This window comes from Ambystoma mexicanum, chromosome 2q (genome assembly GCF_040938575.1).
Source record: "Ambystoma mexicanum isolate Mex_15411 chromosome 2q, UKY_AmexF1_1, whole genome shotgun sequence".
Taxonomy (NCBI): domain Eukaryota; kingdom Metazoa; phylum Chordata; class Amphibia; order Caudata; family Ambystomatidae; genus Ambystoma; species Ambystoma mexicanum.
Window position 1 is genome coordinate 410908855 of NC_090924.1, and position 20767 is coordinate 410929621.

Consider the following 20767-nt stretch of genomic DNA (forward strand, 5'->3'; position numbering starts at 1 on the left):
GTTACACGCCTGTGGAAGCCCCTAAGGGATTATGCATGCGATCCCACTGGGGAATGGTGCTGCTCAGCTGCTGAATAGTATAAAAGCGCCAATAAAGCACAGAACAGAGCCATGCTGTGAAAATGAGCAAACACGGCACGTGAAAGAGTTTAGACAACAACCTAGTGCATAGAAGGGTTAAGGCAACGGCATAGTGCGCCATCCAAATAAAACCTGTATCACACACTGGGTTAGGACACCACAAATGGTGCTTAAGTGGCTGGCAATTCCGAGATACGCTCCGGGGTAAGGCTGGAAACCTCTGGCCTGGGGTAAAGTACACTTTAGTGGCCCATGATGCAATAGCCCCTAACCACCATTAAGAACGCACAGAGGGGTGGACTGGGAAAGGAGACTTGGGGAGAAACGCAGGCCTGGTTTTTACTCCCTGGGACGGGACTGGAATGTCTAAAAAAAATGCAAAAACAAACATTAAAAGAAGAAACTCCTTCAGATCCAGACAGTCTGGAAAACACGCAGTGCTAAAAGACTTCCGTGTAGATAGGATGTTGCACTCGTGCTGTTTTCAGCAATATTTTAAATGTGCCTGACTGACCCCCACATCTGGGCCTCTGATGTGAGTGAGAAAGACTGAGAAGTTCCCGGTTTATACACTCACATTCATACAACGCACAGACAGTGTCTAGGCATGATTTACAAAAGCCTTTTTCAATGTGAAAACCCTATCTAAAAAGGCTCTGTAAATCAGGCCCTCTCAGTGTTAATGGTAAGGAATTTAATGGGCAGACGTGTTGCTCCTGGATGGCGATTTTGACACCATTGCCGACCTTGCAATAATGGTTTATTGCAATCCTCCTCAGCTTATCATAGTACTCCGTTGCTTAGGAAGTATTTTATGAATCTTATGAGAGTTTGTCCTCGTTTTCTTTCACCTTGTCGGAGAGCTTCCCCTGTGTTGTGGTGATTTTTTTGATCACACGCAATAGTTTAATCTATAGCATCTCAAATATCACCCATGGTTTTATTTGGGGTGCCATAAGCCATCACTGTAGCCACCCATGCATGTTAGTATATGGTGGCTGCACAAATGGCTATTTGATCGACTGTAATGTTGAATTTCGGTCACAGTTGTAAGTCGTGCAAAGGAAGATGCACACTTCATCAGTATACTGCAAAGTGAGCCTGTGACAGCTTTACATTTACTAGCCCAGTACAGTTTTACGTGAACAATGAAAGCCCTGCAGGCCCCCAGGAACGACACCACTATCTATCTATACAAAAGTCATGTGTTTGTTTCTTGCAGGATTTGTGGTGAAGTGTTGTTCCTTATACAATTTCACCAATCTGCACCACTTTTTGCAAAGTTACCTGTTTGGACCCTCCTTACATTACTGGCTACATGACATTTAGGCATCCTACCCCTTTCCCTGGATTTCAGCAAAAGTCAAAATGTGTTGGTGGGATTGTGGGTTTGTGGCAAAGTGTTGTTCCTTATACAATTCCACACTGTTTCACCAATCTGCATGCAATTCTGCACAATTACCTGTTAGGACCCCCTGGATATTAATGGCTACATGACATTTGGACACCCCACCACATTCCCCAGATTTCAGCTCAAGTCAAAATGTGTTTGTGGGTTTGTGGATTTGTGGCTTGGCAAGCGTTGTTCCTTATACAATTCCACATTGTTTCACCAATTTGCTCCACATTTTGCATAGTTACCTGGTAGGACCCTGCGGACATTACTGGATACATGACATTGGGACACGCCAGACCGTTCCCTGGAATTCAGCACAAGGTAACATTTGTTTGGGGCTTTGTGGTTTGGAGAATAATTGTTCCTTAGACAATTCCACACTGTTTCACCAATCTGCACCAAATTTTACATAGTTGCTTGTTTGGACCCTCCAGACATTACTAGCTAGATGACATTTGAACACTCCACACCTTTCCCCGGATTTCAGCACCTTCACACATGAGACGTTTGCCTGAAATCACCGAAACATCAATGTGGTTGTAGAAGGACTGGTACCGACACAAGGAACAAAACTCGGGGTCCAGGCTCTAGGATGCACGGTTTTGAAGATATTTGCACTACAATGCTCTTCAATGAACTGGACCACGCCATTGTGAGGTGACCTGTGGGGAGAGAGCACATAAGGTCCCAGTATGCAGCAGCACACCAACTCTCGCCTCCCCCCAACGTCTGCTTCGGGGTATGCCAGCCAGTCACATGCGCCCATTCTCAGTGCAGTTTACTTCAGGGTGCAAAGCACATCAAGCGATACGCAAATTGGAACAGCGACCTACAGGATCAGTGTTATCGGAGAATGGGTACTTCTGCTAGTAAACCGAATATACCCAGTTGCATCAACACACAGACATTTCACATACTTAAAGAGTGAAACACAAACACAAACATGCCATGCACAATCACAAGGTGTGTGTGTAAACACAAATACAAACCCCGACTGGGCCCCGTTTTTTAAGCCTCTCTACCCCTCTTCATCCACCATCTCCCCCCTCTGCAATCAACACCTCTGCCATTAAGGTGTGGACTTCGGAGTGCTTTGATGGGTCAGTGGGGAGAATGCATTCAGTCTTGATTGCGCTCAATTTTAAAAAGAGGGTTGACATCCATGTATGAATGATGGGGAGGAAATGTTTGAGCTGGAGGATGTCATTAACGCTTTTTTTTTCCTTAGCTCGTCTATATTAGCTTTCCACACGATATGACTGTGAGGGGTGGGGAACAGACAATATGCAAAGTCTGCCAGAAAACAGTTAAACGGGGAAACCGAAGAAATAGTACTTCGGGCATCTCTGTGATGCACAAGCACCTTAGGCTGTGGCACAATGATGTGTTCAAAGTGCACAAATCATGTGCTACAACCCCAGTCAGAGTAGCACTCTTTGCCAATGGTGACAGCGGTTGTAAGAGGGTGTCAAATGACTCTCCAGTTCATCACCAGCCATGATTTATCACGTGACCCTCACACTCTTACAAAATCTGGCACCTGACTTCCCGCTCCGCTGAGTCTTGTAATGTCCCAGTGGCACTGGGAAGTCAGGCAGCAGATTCAGTGTTACGGGGTTGGCGGCAACTCGCTGGTGGCACTGGCGGGTTATCGCCAACTTCATAATGAGGCCCAATGTGTTGGTCCTGTGAAAAGATTGATAGCAGATTCATAACTCATTACCCTGATTCTGTATCACCACACTATTCAGGTTCACATATGAACCCATTGGGTGGCCTATTCAAAAGATTGCAGGAAAGAACAAACATTTGCCACTGTGTAAGTGTTGTGTATGCACCGTCCAGTTGCCAGCGCTGGCTATTACAGCAGTCTGTCACTATGTTGAACTGGTTTTGCAGGCGCTCTACCATATGGAAGGTTGAATTCCACTGAGTTGGCATTGCAGTTGTCAGCTGGTTGTGAGGGAGCTGGAGGCATGAATGCAGCTTTCCGAACATATTAAGTGCACTGTAGCAATCACTAAGGTGGTCCCAGATCTTCTGAGCCTTGCTTACCATCTCATGTAGTGGAGAGTGCTGGCTTATGCCTTGGCTGGCCACAAGATGGATGACATAGGCAAAGGAAGGTATGTGCATGGTTTTGCTATCGCCATGGAAGGTGCAACATTATATCAATTGTCAGTTGCCACAAAAGCCACTTGTAAACCATGCAGAGTGAGCTAAGGGGCCACAACCTATTTTATATTGTCCCAGCGATCTACTCCCTTATGGGAACTGCCATAAAGCCCTTCCATTCACAATTCGGGCTGCTGGCAAATTACCTTAGGTGGCTGGTTTCTTGGACTTTGCTGACAAGACATACAAGGAAAGTTGATCCAATATTATGTGTTACTACTGACTTCTGCAATTGTATTCGATCTCCACTCTTGCTTCTCCACCCTTTTGACTGCGTACTCTCTTTTCCATCCTCCTTTCCCTTCTCCCTTTTCCTATCTCCTCCCCTTACTTTCTTATATGCACTTACTCTATCAGAATTGTCCCTGGACCTAATATGATAGCAACCTCGCCTGTTTCTTCCACCCTCCCATTACTGTTTTTTTCCTCCCCACCACCCCTCCAGCACTATCTGAAATGTCGTCAGGCCTAGTATGATAGTCGCTTGTTTTGTTCCTCCCCTCCCTTTCTGCACCCCTCTCCCTCACCTTTTGTTTTTCTCTCGCTCTACCAAAAATGTCGTCAGGCCTAGTACGGTAGTCGCCTGTCTGTTTCCATTTCCTTCCCACTCTCCCCCTCCCTTCCTTATCTATGTCTTAGCTCTTGCACTATCTGAAATGTCGACAGGCCGAGTACGATAGTTAATTTCACGTCCTTACTGTTCATGGCCTGTAAGAATGTGGTTGTATTTTCCCTTGTTTCCTCCCTTGCCTTGAAGCGCTTTGAAACACATTGTGTATAGGCGCTATATAAATAAATGATCATATCATATCAAATCATATCCAGCCATGGCCACAAAAGTTAGGCTCTGGGCACTAGTCAGCATGTCCATTGTTACCCCGCACAGTTGCCCTGTAACATTCCCACTGCTTCCACAGTATGGTCTTAGGGACATGGCACTGAAGATTTTCTGAAATAATGCTGACTCAGTATTTACCAGTAGGGATCAGTGAGGCAAAGCATCCACCAGAAGCCATGCTTTTCTAAAAAGAAATAGGACAGTAAATCTATTGTCAACAATACAGCAAGACTATCATTGAATAGGCAGAACTTCTGTGAATTTTTGACAAGCTCAAAGCCTCAGAAATGGTGGGCTTGGACATTGAAGGGGAAATAAGTCATCTGTGTGCCACAGAATCTGCAGCAAGTAGTCTTTCAACATTGCTTGTCAGAATCTGTGAATCTGCAATGTTTTTTGGATTAATGGTGCAGGATAGTGGTTCAAATGTTCCCCTTGGCTGCAGGTGAGGTATTGTGTCAGACTGCACTGGCCCCTTTTCTTTTTAAAAGAATGCAAATGAGTCTGTCTCACGAGGACACATAGGTAAGAGGTGCCCAAATTGGTACACCCTGTCTTCCCTCAAAACTGGAGTTTTTAATCCGATCTACACTTTAGGCATTTGAACACATAATTTTCAAGCTCAACTTGGTACAAATATGTACATTTTGTATTTCAAAGCCCACAATGATACTGCCCAATAGAGCTGATTGCTCAGGTTTCCCATGGCCATGTGTGAGAAGGCGACCCAGTCCTGTTGATGCTTGTAATTGTGAGACGTTTAGTTTTCCTAAATTTTGAATTGGATAGAAAAAAAACAAGTTCCATAATCCAGATGGGGGAAAAGAAGAAACGGATGGCCTTCTCATGCTTGGCTACTGAAAACCTGAGAGTTGTAAACTATCTCAAATGAAAGTAAGCTTACAATATGCAAATCCTTAATGAACATACATGTTAAGCCAAAAGAATATTGCCGTAGTTTTATTGTTCAAATCCTGGAAGGAAAAATAGAGGTTGCACAAGGCAAAATAATGCAAGCCTGAAAAAGCTGCCCTTTTACACAACTGCACTTTTCTCACTTTAAGAATCACTAAAAAAAGGTTTTGTGATAAATTCACCAGGAAAAAGATTACATTTGTTACAAACTTCCAGCTTGTTGTGCAACTTTTTAAGAACATTTAACTATCCCTATAAAACAATCCCATTTTCCATTTTAAAGTAGTAGACTTAATTACAAACTTTGAAAAATTAAGCTTTGTTGTGTAACTTTAAATATCTTTTAAGTGTAGACCCGTGTACTATGTAAGCCAGCTGTTAGAAGTCTCTCAGATGGAATACAGAACCCATCAGATAAGACATAAGACATGCCATAGGCCTCAAATGCCAGGGCTGCGTGCAGGTCAGTCAACGAGCTCTGTTCAGCTGAAAGATGTAATGAGTTTTGCAGCAAAGTCAGCAAGCCAACTTTAAGTGGATTTGGCAACACCCCTGGCACACGTCATCAGCTGTCCCTGGGGAGGGGGAACAGAGGGTGGCACAACATTTTGTAGGGGAGGCTACTACCCCCACTGGCCCTACCCTAGTGATTCCACTAATGCATGTTTACCCTTGTTCAGTTCATTGGTTCTTTGGTTCTCCCTCACTATCTGTGGGATCATCAAAGTAGAGATCTCTGATTCTCGATCTTAAGTCAGGGATGGACATGCTAATGCATAATCTTTTTAATTGCCATCTGTTTCGAGGGAAATTAGTAGTATGGAATTTTCAGGAATGGGCTCTTCATTCTTATCCATTAGTTGCTCTCTTCACTGCTGAGCTGATGTTATCTCTTCACCCACGTGTGCCTTGTTTGGTGGGGGCATAACCTTTTCCACCTGCACCTCTTGAAGTCTATCCTCTGGCACCTGAGGGCACTCCAAAGGCACTGCATGCATAAATGCATTTCTTCCTGCTGCACTAAGTTCTATTGAGACAGATTCCACTGTCATTTTCAGTGAAAGATATCTGAGGCTACCAAATGAATTGATCTGTGCATAGACTTGTCTACTATCTGGTTTCTCCAATGCAAATAGCCACTGCTCTGACACGTGGAAGAACGGTATGACCACAAAAGTGATGGGTAGAAGGTTTCAAATGAATCTGAACCACTGGCATTGCTCTGGGCAACCTTCCACACCACCTTTTTTAGCCCGTCTGCGCCATTGCAAAAGGGGTCCAGCCTAATGCAAATCAGTCAGCTGCCACCACCAATGGTAGCAGCCCAGCCTGTACTGCTAGGCCAGGTCCCCTCTGCACAGAAACACAAGCAACCCCAGACATGTTTCGGCCTTGTTGGGCCTCCTCAATGAGGTGCAGCTTGGTTCCCTATGGTGCACCGAGCAAGGAACCCACGTCTGGGCATACCCTCTCTCACATAGTGAGACAAACTGTGACCACAAACGTGATGGGTGGGAGGTTTTGAATGAATCTGAACCACTGGCATTGCTCTGGGCAACCTTCCACACCACCGTTTTTTAGCCCGTCTTCGCCATTGCAAAAGGGGTCCAGCCATATGCAACTTAGTCAGCTGCCGCCACCAATGGTAGCAGCCCAGCCCAAACTGCTAGGCCAGGTCCCCTCTGCACAGAAACACAAGCAACCCCAGACATGATTCAGCCTCGTTGGACCTCCTCAGTGAGGTGCAATTTGGTTCCCTATGGCGCAGCGAGCAAGGGATCCATGTCTGGGCATACACTCTCTCACATGGTGAGAAAAACTGTGACCACAAAAGTGATGGGCGGAAGGTTTCGAATTAATCTGAACCACTGGCATTGCTCTGGGCAACCTTCCACACCACAGCTTTTTAGCCCGTCTGTGCCATTGCAAAATGGGTCCAGCTATATGCAAATCAGTCAGCTGCTGCCACCAATGATAGCAGCCCAGCCCAATGACTAGGCCAGGTCCCCTCTGCACAGAAACACAAGCAACCCCAGACATTTTTCGGCCTTGTTGGACCTCCTCAGTGAGGTGCAGTTTGGTTCCCTATGGGGCTGCGAGCAAGAGACCCACGTCTGGGCATACCCTCTCTCACATGGTGAGACAAACTGTGACCACAAAAGTGATGGGTGGAAGGTTTCGAATGAATCTGACCCACTGGCATTGCTCTGGGAAAACTTCAACACCGCCGTTTTTTATCCTGTCTACACCATTGCAAAAGGGGTCCAGCCATATGCAAATCAGTCAGCTGCCGCCACCAATGCTAGCAGCCCAGCCCAATGGCTAGGCCAGGTCCCCTCTGCACAGAAACACAAGCAACCCCAGACATGTTTAGGCCTCCTCAGTGAGGTGAATCTTGGTTCCCTATAGCGCAGCGAGCAATGGAAAATGCTAAACAGTAATGTTCCTCCCCTGACCTCTACAATATTTGTGTACTGAGCCACATTCAAACGTGTTGATTTAATGTATTGCTTCCTCCCAATAATGTACATGGGGTTCTCAGTGCTTTGCCACTCCCCACCAACTAAATGCATGTGGGGTCCTCTCAGTTCTGACTAATGACTACTAAATTCACATATGGTCCTCAGTGCCTTCGGCTCTCTCCTGCTTATTAAATGCAGATGGGAATCTATCAGCGCTTTGGTCTTCTCCTCTGCAGACTTAATGCACATGGACTCTCACAGTACCTTGACCTTCTACTCCTGCTGAATGCATATGTGGTTCTCAGTGTTTTGAACCTCTCCACTTCTAAATGCAAGTAGGGTTTTCAGTACTTTGTCATTCTCCTCTGCCTACTAAATGCACATGTGGATCTCTGTGCTTTGCCATTCTCCATATACGTAATACAGATGGAATTCCTTCAATGCTTTGGCCTCCTCCCCACCTAAAAATGCACACGGGGTTCTGAGTATGTTAGCCTTCTCCCCCGACTACTAATTGAACGTGGGGCTATCTCAGTGTTTTGGCCTTCTACTGTTCCTACTAGATACATGTGTGGTTCCTTCAGTGCGTTGGCCTTCACCTTCACTTGCTAAATGTATGAAAGATATACAGGCCCTCTACCCACAATTCACAACTGCTACCCACGAACAAAGGATATGCATCAAGCACCCCAAATGAGCCCTAATACCGTAGCACTACTTAGGACCTGTTACATGTGTCATTCTACTCTAACCTATACTATCCTAGCTACACATCTGTACACTAACAAGTTGAAACTCTCCTGCCTCTTCGAATACCAAAAATCAGCTGTCATGAGTTCCTACTCACCTTCACTTATAAAGATGCATGGTTAAACCCAGTAATATCTCTTATGTAAATCCTCAGCAACATCCTGTAAAGTTTGACCTGAGTGAACAGATGAAATTGCGAGGGGAGACAGTGTTGCTTGAACTGTCCTACCCATGTATACTCAATAAGTAAATATCGGAGGATTAAAGGCTTGAGCTGGGGAAACGAACAGTAGTTATCGAATAATAATAAGGATGTAGTTATGGATAACACAGCAGTCTGTAGTTTGTAATGCCAACACGTGCTTGAGTAGTATATAGGACCCACAACAATCTTCACAGTTTGATGTTTTCGGTTTTCAAGCATTATGATTTGCTTTATCTATTCGTATAAGTTTCTGTAGCACACTTACCCGACCTCTATTATGTTTTTATGCCACATTGAAAAAACCCAAAAACTCACATCCTTCCAATTGTCTCTCAAGACTTGCATAGATTTCACCATTAATGCCACATAGAACCTTTACTTTTATGTGGAAATAGACTATTAGGATGATTTACAAGGAAGTTAGCAAGTGTACCTCTATTGGACTCCCTTAAGAGTCTATTCAATTCACAATTAAGTCAACAGTGGCAATTCTGACCTGCACTTCTCTTTCCATGGGGAAATTTGAATTACTCCAGATGCCATTGTAAGGTAACATGTCACTTAGTAGTACAACAATACTGTGGCACTATAAATCATGGTGTGAAATATCATGGGAAGGTGCTCCTGGAGATGAATATGCAGGGATCGAAAGAGTAAAGGGGGGAGAGAAGGAGAAAAAGAGGGGCAGGTAGTCTCCCCTGTAAAAAGGGCAACAGAGTTTACAACAATAAAACCACAAAATGAGTGCCACGAAATGCAAAGACAAGAAAGAGGGTCATGGGGCCCTTTCTTGTGAGTTGAATAGTTCCTCGCCATGAGTAAGTCAAGTGTTAGCCATAATCATTACTTTTAAATTAACCCCATTATTATTATTCCTGTGCTTCATGAGCTGTATACAATATGTCCAGTAGTGGCCCACCACTATGGGTGGGGGGGTGTCACCCCTCGTCTGAGTGGCAGGCAGCACAGGCCACCCATATGTGCCTTATTTGCATGGGGAACTCTGCTGCTTGCCTCTGAGCAGGAGCCACATCCTTTGCTACACATTTCTTTTTTGTTTACATGCAGATTAAGGTGTCAATGGAGCCCCTAAATTTAGGGGTGAAGGCTGCTGGGGGCATGGCATTCTTTTTTGATTTTCCTTTGATGCATAGTTACTGTTATTATGTTGCTAGGCCAGCACAGTTACTACGCATCAAAGGCAAAGCAAGCATGATAAGTGTTATTAACTGAATGTAGGTCAGTGTCAACCCTTGTCCTGTTTGTTTTACCTTTGATGCACGGAATGCAGCAGTAACTGTACATCAAGGGTAAAGCAAACATAAGTGTTATTATGTGGCTGAACTTCCCTACATTCAAAGTCTAGCCGCCTAATATCACATATCATGTTTACTTTACCCTTGAATATGAGTAAATAATGCCATACTACAATAACTGCCATGCCACAATAACTGTGCATCAAGGGTAAAGCAAACATGATACATGGCTGCAATGGCCTACATTAGTGGTTCCAGTCTCTATATACTTTCTTTCTGTGGTATGTCATTTTTTACTTGACATCAAGGGCAATGCAAAGATACTATTATTATGTGGCTAGATTGGCCTAAATTGAATGCATGTTAAAAGTGCCCTTGATGCCACGTAACCAAAATGCCACACAACATTAAGAAAATATATGCAGATACTAGTGTCAGTCTGTGCATACTTTATGAGGCATGGCATTTTTGCTTGGCATCAAGGGGAAAGCAAACATGATAAGTATTATTACAAGCCAGACACATCTACATTATTAGTGCCAGTGTGCATTTACTTTCTTTATGTGGCACGACCTTTTGTACTTGGTATCAAGGGCAAAGCAAACATGATAAGTGTAATTATGCAGCTAGCTTGGCCTGTGGTGTTAATGTGCATTTACCTTCTTACAGTGGCATGGCATTTGTTACTTTTACTTACCATCAAGGGTAAAGCAAACATGATGAGTGTTATGTGAATAGACTGGCTTACATTTGTGGCTCCAGTCTAGCCACAGTAGTTGGGCAGAGTGGGAAAATGCAGTGGTAACACTATTACCACCACATTTACTGCACCTCCCAATCCCAAGTATGGCCCTACCTAGACACATTCACCTTCAGCTCTGAACTCGAAGTGAATGCGCCAGCAGTATGGGCATTTTTGGCACTGTTACTGCCAGCAGTAAATGTGCCACCCATCCCCATTGTATCCAATGGACCCAATGGGGAATGGGAATTTACCCCACCTTACCACTACTCATGATTTGGCACAAATTGGTCCGGATTGAGTAGCGGTAACGCTAATTGAATTGGGCTGAATCCCGGCAAAATTACCACCGGGATACCGGCCAACTTGTGATGAGGCCCATTGTCTTTGTGTGTCATGACGGTTTTGTAGTTTGCATCAAGGGTAAAAGGGTAACATACATGTGATTATGTGGTACACTGGCCTATTTTGGTGTAGCCAGTCTGGAAATACTTTCTTTCTGAGTTGTTATATTGTAATAATTGTATCTATTGCGGCAGCATGCATGGACATGAATGGATACTGTAAGCATACAATGTTTCATATAATGATATATGTTGTGGGCTAAGTCATTATGAAAATACATTGAAAAATGGTCCTGTGCACTGTTGGGGACTTGCATCTATTCGGTTTTTTCGTGTGCTACCATACGAAACTGATTGCAAACTGCGTGGCTTTTTACTGCTCTAAGATGCACATATTATTTTATTTTTTTAAATCTCCTTTTTGGGTGTGTGCTCTCTTTTGCAGTGCATTGCCGCACCTGCATATTAGGCACATACATTTACTCCCCTCCAGTTAACAAATTCACCAGCCACCACTTAGCATGTCTGCCATCTTTTCCTTGAAATAGAATTAAAAAGAAATATATACTTTGTAATTCTTATCATGTGATTTGATTTTCAAGAAGTCTTATTTTACTTTCTGTTTTTTTTCAATGAAGAAAAAGCAGACTGTTTTGTTTGTAGCATGATTTGTCATTCTTCATTTCATGGGTTTTAATATATGCATGGACTCTGTGCATGTTTATGGAGCACTTGCTATTTGCAACTGCGTTGCATTCTTTAGGAAATGCCTGAGCTCTCGTAACCTCTTTTTTTTGTCATCCCCTCAGAATAAAAAGGACCACGAATGGTGGAGAACAATCGCACAACAGTGATGGAGTTCATTTTGTTAGGGCTTTCGGATGACCCTGGACAGCAGCCAGTGCTATTTGCTTCCTTTCTAATCGCCTATCTTCTGGGTCTGCTGGGAAATCTTCTTATAATGACACTAATTAGCATAGACCCTGCACTGCACAGCCCCATGTACCTCTTCATCGCCACTTTGAACATAGTGGACATAGGCCTCATTTCCTCGGCTGTTCCCAAAATGCTCATCAACATTTACACAAACAAGAAAGCCATTTCTTTTGTGGCTTGCATTGCCCAGCTGTATTTCTTTGTTTTCTTTGCAGGGTCAGAGTGTGTCCTTTTGGCTGTCATGGCTTTTGACCGTTATGTTGCCATCAGCCTTCCTCTACGCTACTCAGTCATCATGAGGACAAACGTGTGCCTTGACTTGGTGCTCGCCTCTTTCACAATAAGCTTCCTGCATGCACTGTTGCACACTCTCCTCATGGCCAGGTTGTCCTTCTGTGGGCCCAACCGGATCCTCCACTACTTCTGTGACATTGCCCCTCTCCTCAAACTGTCTTGCACGGACACATCCATCAACGAGCTGGTGATCTTCACAGAGGGTTCCCTTCTAGTGATGGTGCCCTTCCTGGCTGTGCTAATCTCTTATGCATGCATTCTCGTGGCCATCCTCAGGATCCAGTCCACCAAGGGGCGCTATCAGGCCTTCTCTACGTGTTCCTCTCACCTCACTGTGGTTACCTTGTTCTTTGGGACCCTGATGTTTATGTATTTCCGACCCTTATCCAGTTATTCCCTGAGCCAGGAGAGGATGGTGACTGTCGTGTACAATGTACTGGCGCCTATGCTTAACCCATTTATCTATAGTCTCAGGAACAAGCAGGTGAAAGACTCCATGAGGAGAGTCCTGGGGTTGCCTTGAGGAAAGCCACATGATGTGTTGGCAGTGGGAGAGGGGCATGAAACTGAAAATGGGAGCAGACATGTAGCAAAATGTAAAAATATGGGGTACGTACCTTACAGCACAAATGTACTGTCCTGCAGGTAGAGCAGAAAAGCACAAATTACAAGTGTGATCCCACAGTTCTCCAAAATGTTTAGGTGAATGCCATTTGACTGAATTCTCACTAAAAGAAAACTAGGTTCGTGTCTTTTCTGTAGAGAGCTTCTCCAGCAATGTATTTTTCTTTTGAAACCCATTAAATTCCAGACAATCAATGTTCTCAAGTGCTAAAGATGGGTGAGCAATTATAGTTAATTAGTAGCTAATGGTACAGTCAGGCAAGACACAACTGCAGCACAAAAAGGAGCAGACATCCAGATTACCAAGGAGCTGGGTCTTACTAGTTTGATGTACCAGTGCTCTTCTCTCTCCTGAAGGCTTGGACTCAAAAACTGCTTCTGAGTGCGTCAGCATGCGCATCATGGAGCAGAGTGGGACATAGTGTCTCTTGTGTGAGCTGGAAACACTTTGATAGCAGTTGCAAGTTAGATAGTACTCCATAGCATCAGGGCTCGCTGAGCTGGGTCTTACCAGGTTGATTCACCAGCCCTCTTCTCTCTACTGAAGGCTTGGACTCATAAACTGCTTCCGAGTACGTCAGCGTGCGAGTCGTGGAGCTGAGTGGGACAGAGTGTGTCTTGTGTCTTGTGGCGAGTGAGCGAGTTGGTGAGAGCAGCTATTAAAAAAGTCCACTAGGTAAGAACGTATTCTTTACTAGTCTTCTGAAATGCCACATGGCCCAGCTCATAAATATAGACTTCGCAGTGTGGCAGCTAGACCAAGAAAAAGCAGCATGAGTCGCGAAACAATTGACACTTCCCAAGAATTGGTGCAGAACTTTAAGAAAGATAGACCCAGCCAAATTGCAAATACTGAATCAGTAATTATGAGGGTTTTTTGACACTATTCCCCCAATGATAACTCATGACACACACCAGGATACGATACTTGAAAACTCTGCACAAGTACTTTCTCCAACAATAGACAATAATAATTTGCTTTTAAACATGTGTATAGGCCTACAGCACTCCTCCTTTGGTGGCAAGAAGACCCTACCTATTAGCTCCAGAACTGAAAATATAATCAGAGAAAAAGTGTCAATCACACCAGATGTAACTAAGTAGATTTCATGCTCTAACACCTCGGACACTTGATCCATGGCAACTACCGATGATAGTGAAGACAAATTGGTCTTAATGATGAAGTGGTGGCTCCAATTGCAGAGACTATGGGTCCCATTATGAGTGTGCTGGTCCAGAAACAACCGTGCAGGTAAGCCTAAAAGCACTATTGTTTCTGGACCGGCACACTATGACTCTGCGGGCGGGCGCCGTCCCGCCCGCCAGGGTCAGACCTCCCTGAACTCCCTTAAAGAGACACATACACTCATCCAGGCTTGGATGGCAGCCAACAGCCTATGTCTCAATGGGCGACAAAACATAAATCCTTCTGGTAGGCCCCAAGGAAATTCTAAACAAACTGGCCAATCAATTCAGCTCCTTCAGTATCGAGAAGACTGTTATCACAGTCTCTGCTGCAGTAAAAACTCTAGGTGCCTACTTTGACTCCACCTTATCAGTGCCATCTCATCGTCAGCAGCTCGCACAACCAAAATCATTAACGCAGTAAAACCCCACCTCTCTGCCAAAAACTGCCTCAACATAGCCAGAGCCACCATTGGAGCCACGCTGGACTACTGCAATGTCCTGCTCCCTGGCACCTCTACCAAAAACCTCAACAAATTACACATCACGCAAAATAATCCTCTCAGAGCAGCACTCCCAGAAGAGAGTGCATATCTCTCAAGCCAGGCGAGACGCCCACTGGCTCCCAGTCAGGGAGCGAATTCTGTTTAAGGCCCTCACCATCACACATAGATGCACCTCCCAGTCCGCACCCGCTTATCTGGTGGAACATGCGCCAGCATACAGACCTAAGCGCGCCCAATATTCACACCAACATTCAATCCCCCTTTGCAAAAGAGCCAAAGCCAGTGGTGCCAGCTTCGCGGTGTTAGCACTAAACAATTGGAATGCACTACTGCTTTATCTCAGAAAAGAAGCCTTGCTTACTGTGTTTAGAAAAGCCTTAAAACCAAAGCTTTTCAACTAGATTTACTAAGCTGCTCGCCTGTAACTTGAACTCATGTGATGTACTACCACCTTTAACCATGGCAAGTTTATCCTTCATGTATTCTGTATCCAAGTGAAATTTCTGTTCAAGTTTATTCTCTATGTATGCTGTATCCAAGGGAAATCTCTGTAATATCTCTGTACTATGCACCATTCATGTAAAGATAACTGCCATGTATTCTGTATATAAGTGAAATTCCTGTAACAGTGCCACGATGCCCCAGGGCCGATGAGCGCTTTATAAATTCAAATAAAAAATAAATAACTCACAAGGGGGGGAACAGTCTACATCACTGTGCACCATATAGAGACCTCATAGCGCATAGAAGTGGATGCTTAACCCTCGATATGACCGCACTCCGCGACACCATTTTGTAACAGGCCCCAAACTAGAGAGGCCACATACCCATGCTGCTCTTGTTCCCCATTCACAGAGCCCAATTTCTACACAGCATGCTGGCTCCGCATGAGCCTTGTTCCAACGGAAGCCCATTTCCCTCTTGTCCCTCCAGTGTTGCGAATCCACAGTATCGCCTTCAGGAATGTACATGACACAGAGTGTGAGATAGTACCAGGCCCCGGGATGTGTCTATTCATCTTCACTAAACGGCCATCGAGCCCTGAACCACACGGAGCCAGTCCAGAGATGGAAGCACATCACTAACACGACCCCCACTCCTTCGGCTCTCTGAAAAGCCCCTGACCCTCAGGTCCTAAGCTCCATAACATGCCCATCACAGATCTAAAGCCCACATGACTGTATTTCGTCCTAACAGCAACATATGTTTCTAGTAACACGAGTTACCGGGAAGGGTAAATCAAAGATCAATCCCCAGAGGGGAGACATTAGGTGCGGGGACTGTGGTATCAATGGAACCCTGAATGTATGGGTCAGCATGACTGTATTTTATCCTCCCCTCTCCCTGGCACCCCTTGCCTGTGCCGCCCAAGTTCCTGCCATAATGAATGAATAGTAGCTAGGAAATATTGTATGTTATGCCTGCCCTGACCTTCACTCCGAGGATGAGCCCAGCTGACCCACATGGAGCCAGATCGACAGAGAAGAACCAGGCAATTACTGCCTGGCATCCCCTATGGATCGGCCCATCTGTAGGGTGCCTCCAAACAGGAGCACCAAAATATCCCATATGCGGCTGACACTTTATGTGTTTATAGCCCCTTGTTTGCAAATGTAACACCAGAGCACTCTCGGAGAGCAGAGTTCTTTGCTGGCATTTGTATTTCGTACAAGTAAACCTTGTTATCCTTGCAAAGCTATCTCTTGGCTTATTTCCCTAGCGGGTTGTATTTTTCTCTGCAGTGTGCATATGGAGGGACTTGCCTTCCTTTGGTGACCCCGAGACATGATTCCTCAGCCCCCGCACTTACAGCAATATCCAGGTGGCCTCTCTGGATGGGCCATGCCTACTTACAATGATCAGCGACCCAAAACGCATACCGAGCAGAAGTGGTCCTTGTGGGTGCCGTCTTTGCAGAAATACCCGCCTGCTCAATGGAGCGGGGTGTGGCACCAGGGAGAGGCTCAGACCTGTTGTGGATTCCCCATGAACAGCAGCTGTTGGAAGAACTTGGACACGTGGGTATAGATTGCAAGGAGTAACAATGTCTGGAAAGGGTATGCAGCGGTTTAGTTGAGAGGAACACGCAATGAATGAAAGTGGATAGATAACGTGGATTTTTTAATGTTTACGTTTGTCAATTCTTTCATCTTTTAGTTTTTAAGTTATATGGACAATATAAAAGAGGAAGGAAAGTGAGCCTCTCTGTATGAGGAGAGAGGGTGGCAGCCGCAGTGCACTGTCCCATCCAGTGCAGGAAAATAAGAATAAGGAGGAACTTAGGAGCTCTGTATAAGTAGAGGGTTAGGGAAAAGTAGTGGCTGTTGTTTTAGCTTGTTATTTTAGTTTGTTATTTTCAGCGATTTTGTTCACATGTATGTCTGAGGGCCTGTAGGGGCGTGTATGATGTGATTGGGAATCGAGAGGAGAAAGTGTGTAGGGAGTGAATGGGGGTGCTCTAAAAAGGGAGAAAACAATAAAAGGTATATATTTTTTGATGTAAATAAAACTTTGACAATATTTGTTGACAGTATAGAGATAATTTTAACATGCATGTAATAACCAGTACTGACCAACACAGCTTGACTTGGAAGTGTGGAATGATGGGGAGAACACTGTGCAACCATATGGGTGACACGCACCTTAGATAGATGACGACCATGGGGACAGATTCACCCCTAACCCTGATATGTACGGCCCTATGCCTGTACAGTGACAAAATTAAGAAATATCACAGTCAATGGGTGACAGAAACTAAAGGAGAGGGAATGCCCCACTCCTGGCCAGAGGGGGGATAATTTCATAAATGTGCATTAGATCATATGTCAAAATACTTGACAGCCAAATATAAGGGGAGGCCACTACAGAACCAATGAGAAAGTTTGGACTTGTGCAGGATGTTTGAGAAGGAAACAGAGGCCGCAGAGATGGGGTGATGCCAGATAAGAAGACAAGGACTGACATGGGGGAGCGCGTGAAGGGGGAGAAAAACCAAAGAGACTTTACCCATTACTGACTAAAGCAGCGGAGAGATACACAAACCCAACCTATGTCTCTGGGGGAATGATTTTAGCAGACTGCGGAACAGCCCCGCCCCCTCCATATGCTAAACCCCCCCTATGGTATCCACTCACACGGGGGTGAGAGCTAGAGACCTAGACGCACAGAGCTAGCTAATTTAAGCACAGGATGTGAAACAACAAGGGAAGCATAAATACCGATGCTGAACAAAGGCACTCCCCCATACCTTCTGGGAAGGAGTGAGATCTGGGGACTTTCTATTTAGGATTAACAGTGCACCTATAAGCACTGTAAATGTAGAGAGAGTAGGGGAGACAGATAGCTTGGGGTACGAGAACATAGGATTGCAACACAGGATGAGGAATATTGGAGCGACTTTGATGACACAGTGGAAGGGGCAGTGGGAGGGGTGGAGGGAGCACCTCCCACCACACCAAGAGTCGAACGCTTGTGGGACGGAAGGTTGAGGGAATGGTTCGAGAGAATAGCATTAGCAAATAAGAAAACAGGGAAAATTAAAACCAAGTTACAAATGCTCGTAATTCACAGAGGTGCAGGGCGCCCTCATTATGTCCCATGGGCCCAAATGGACAAAAACAATTTTCTCATGTCCCTCCCCCCACTCACTGCGGGGGCAGGCAAATGGATCTATGCATTCCAGAAACACACGGCTGTGGTGCCCCTCGCAATAGGAGACATTAAAGGTTTGTTGGTTTCGGCAGTGGGAGAACAGGAAGAATCAGTTTGGGTGGCGGCAGGGTACCCGAGAGTAACACTGAGCAGCGATTCCCACGACAGGGCATTGCTCAATAATATCAGAGCACGGGTCTGGGATGCACTGAAGAGGACCTTCGCAGACACTTCAATCAATAATGCAATGCACAATGGGGGATGAGGAAGATTCTGCACAGTACATTCTTCAGGTTCAGGAGATGTGGAGGAAGTCGATGGGCAGTGCCTGGGTCCAATCAATGTCCTGATTTTACTTCATTGTGAAGTGGGGACTCCAAAAGGAATTGAAAAAGGCATTGGACAAGATAGAGGGGGTGGAAGCAAAGGGTTGGCCTCAGATTCAAAGCATCATAGTGCATCATTGTAGGAGGATCAAAGAGTGTGAAAAAGAAACTATTCAAAGACGACAGACAAGAGAAGCAAAACTAGTTCAAAACAAACTAGTGAAAGTAGCTGCGATGTCAGTAGCACCGCCCCCAGGACAGACGGGAGAAGAGGGGTGTGCCACCGTTGCCATACAGGCAAGGATGGCAGCAGTGTGGGTAGACAACGGCCAAGGACAGTGTGGAGGAAATCAACAATATGCGGGACCCCAATGGCAAGGAGGGCAATCAAGAGGAAAAGGTGGGTTCCATTGGAAAATAAGAAGGGGATTCGGGGGACAAGGACAGCAATTGGGTGGGCAGGGACAATGCTGGTCATGGGGAAGGTGGGGTCACTTCGCCAGAGAATGTCGTAGTAGAACAGGAGGGAACTATAGTTACTATCAATGGCCCTAAGGAGGCCCCTACCCTGGGAGCACCCAAAGTCGCCCTCTGGTTCAACCATGATCCCATACAAAATACACCAAGCATACATTCAGTTGCCTCCCCAGATCACTGGCCCATGTCGCCTGTCACCACAACTGCAGGGCATGCAACAACCTCAGTGCCGCCCTAATGCACAGACAGAGGCGAGCCAACACCCTTACGCCACTGCACCCAAAGGTGCCACGGCCCCCCACCAAGGAGTCACCGTTGTGGGAGGAATCCGTTCTCGTTTTCAGGTACAGACACCTATCTTGACTAGGACAGCCCACAGGCAGCACTTGTGTGTACAGTACTATCAATGACCCACAAGAGGAACCACTGGTGGGAGCAGAGACAGGAAATAAGCAATTCATCTTCAAGGTGGACTGGGCAGTCAAAAAATGTTATGCATGAACTAAGGTGACTTTCTGTTATTAGGAAAGACTCTTGACACACAGGGAGTCTCTGGAGCTGTAGTAACTGTTCCTTATACAGAAGATTAAGATGTCAAAATTGGAGGGGAAATTGTTCGAGCACCACTCCTTTACTACAACAGCTCCCCTGTCATCTTACTGGGTTGGGACTTGCTCAGCAAAATAAACATGACAATATTGTTCACAGATAGAGGAATTGTCTGTGCAACCCCGGGCATGTGCTCCCTCCGGGCTATGTTAGTGATACACACAGTGGCCAATGAGATGGTAGTGGGAGGGATACCTGTGAACCCAGATATATTCATATATGGCATTAGAGTGCTTGCAAGATCAGTGCTCCAGATTACCAGGAAAGAGTGGAGAGTACCTGTTGACTTTGTTTTCTGACCTGTATTACGTCCTGAGTTGGTTGCTGTTTCTATGTTGTCCTTAGATTTGGAGGGGTTACAGGTGTCTGCAAAATGAATTGTGGTACTGGGAACAGATATCCATGGGTGCCAATGGTACACATTGTTATGTATTGACCCCAATATGCCATTCAGAGAACTCAGAGATGAGGATCTCTTTCAGGACGGAAACAACAATAGCGAAATAATATTGGAGATTTGTATACCGTGTGAAAGTATGGTGCAATATTGGAAGGTACACAGCCCCTTCATGGCAATTGTTAGTTGTCCTCCCCCTTTCTGTGAAGTTGATCTACAACAGGTCCCACAACACTTATGGACCACAAACCCACATGATGTAGGGATGCTAAAATAAGTGACCCCAGTAAGAATAACACTCAAACAAGGTGAAGTGTTACCAATAGTAAAACAGTATCCCCTGTCCAGAGAAGCAGAAGAAGGGATTCACGAAATGTTACAGGCCCTGCTACAGCAATGGATTATGGGGCAATCCACATCACCATGCAAAACTGCTATCTACCCGATCAAGAACGCCACAAGGTGTAGATGGAGGATGATCCAGGACCTGTGCCCTCTTAATGATATTATACAGAAGGAGTTTCATCTCGTTCCTAACCCAGCCTCTAGCCTGTCTAGCATCCCAAAACAGGCCACCCATTTTACTGTAGTGGACCTG

General features: G+C 45.3%; 1 protein-coding gene across 1 annotated transcript; it reads left to right on the plus strand.

The window, feature by feature from the left end:
- The first annotated feature begins 11990 nt into the window (after nt 1–11990).
- On the plus strand, nt 11991–12917 carry LOC138568715 (olfactory receptor 5AP2-like). Its single transcript, XM_069646497.1, has one exon. The coding sequence runs from the start codon at nt 11991–11993 to the stop codon at nt 12915–12917; it is 927 nt and encodes a 308-aa protein (XP_069502598.1).
- Nucleotides 12918–20767: the final 7850 nt, after the last annotated feature.

What these genes read in the sequence shown, in the direction of transcription:
- LOC138568715 (XM_069646497.1), top strand. Translation starts at nt 11,991, where the DNA reads ATGGTGGAGAACAATCGCACAACAGTGATGGAGTTCATTTTGTTAGGG.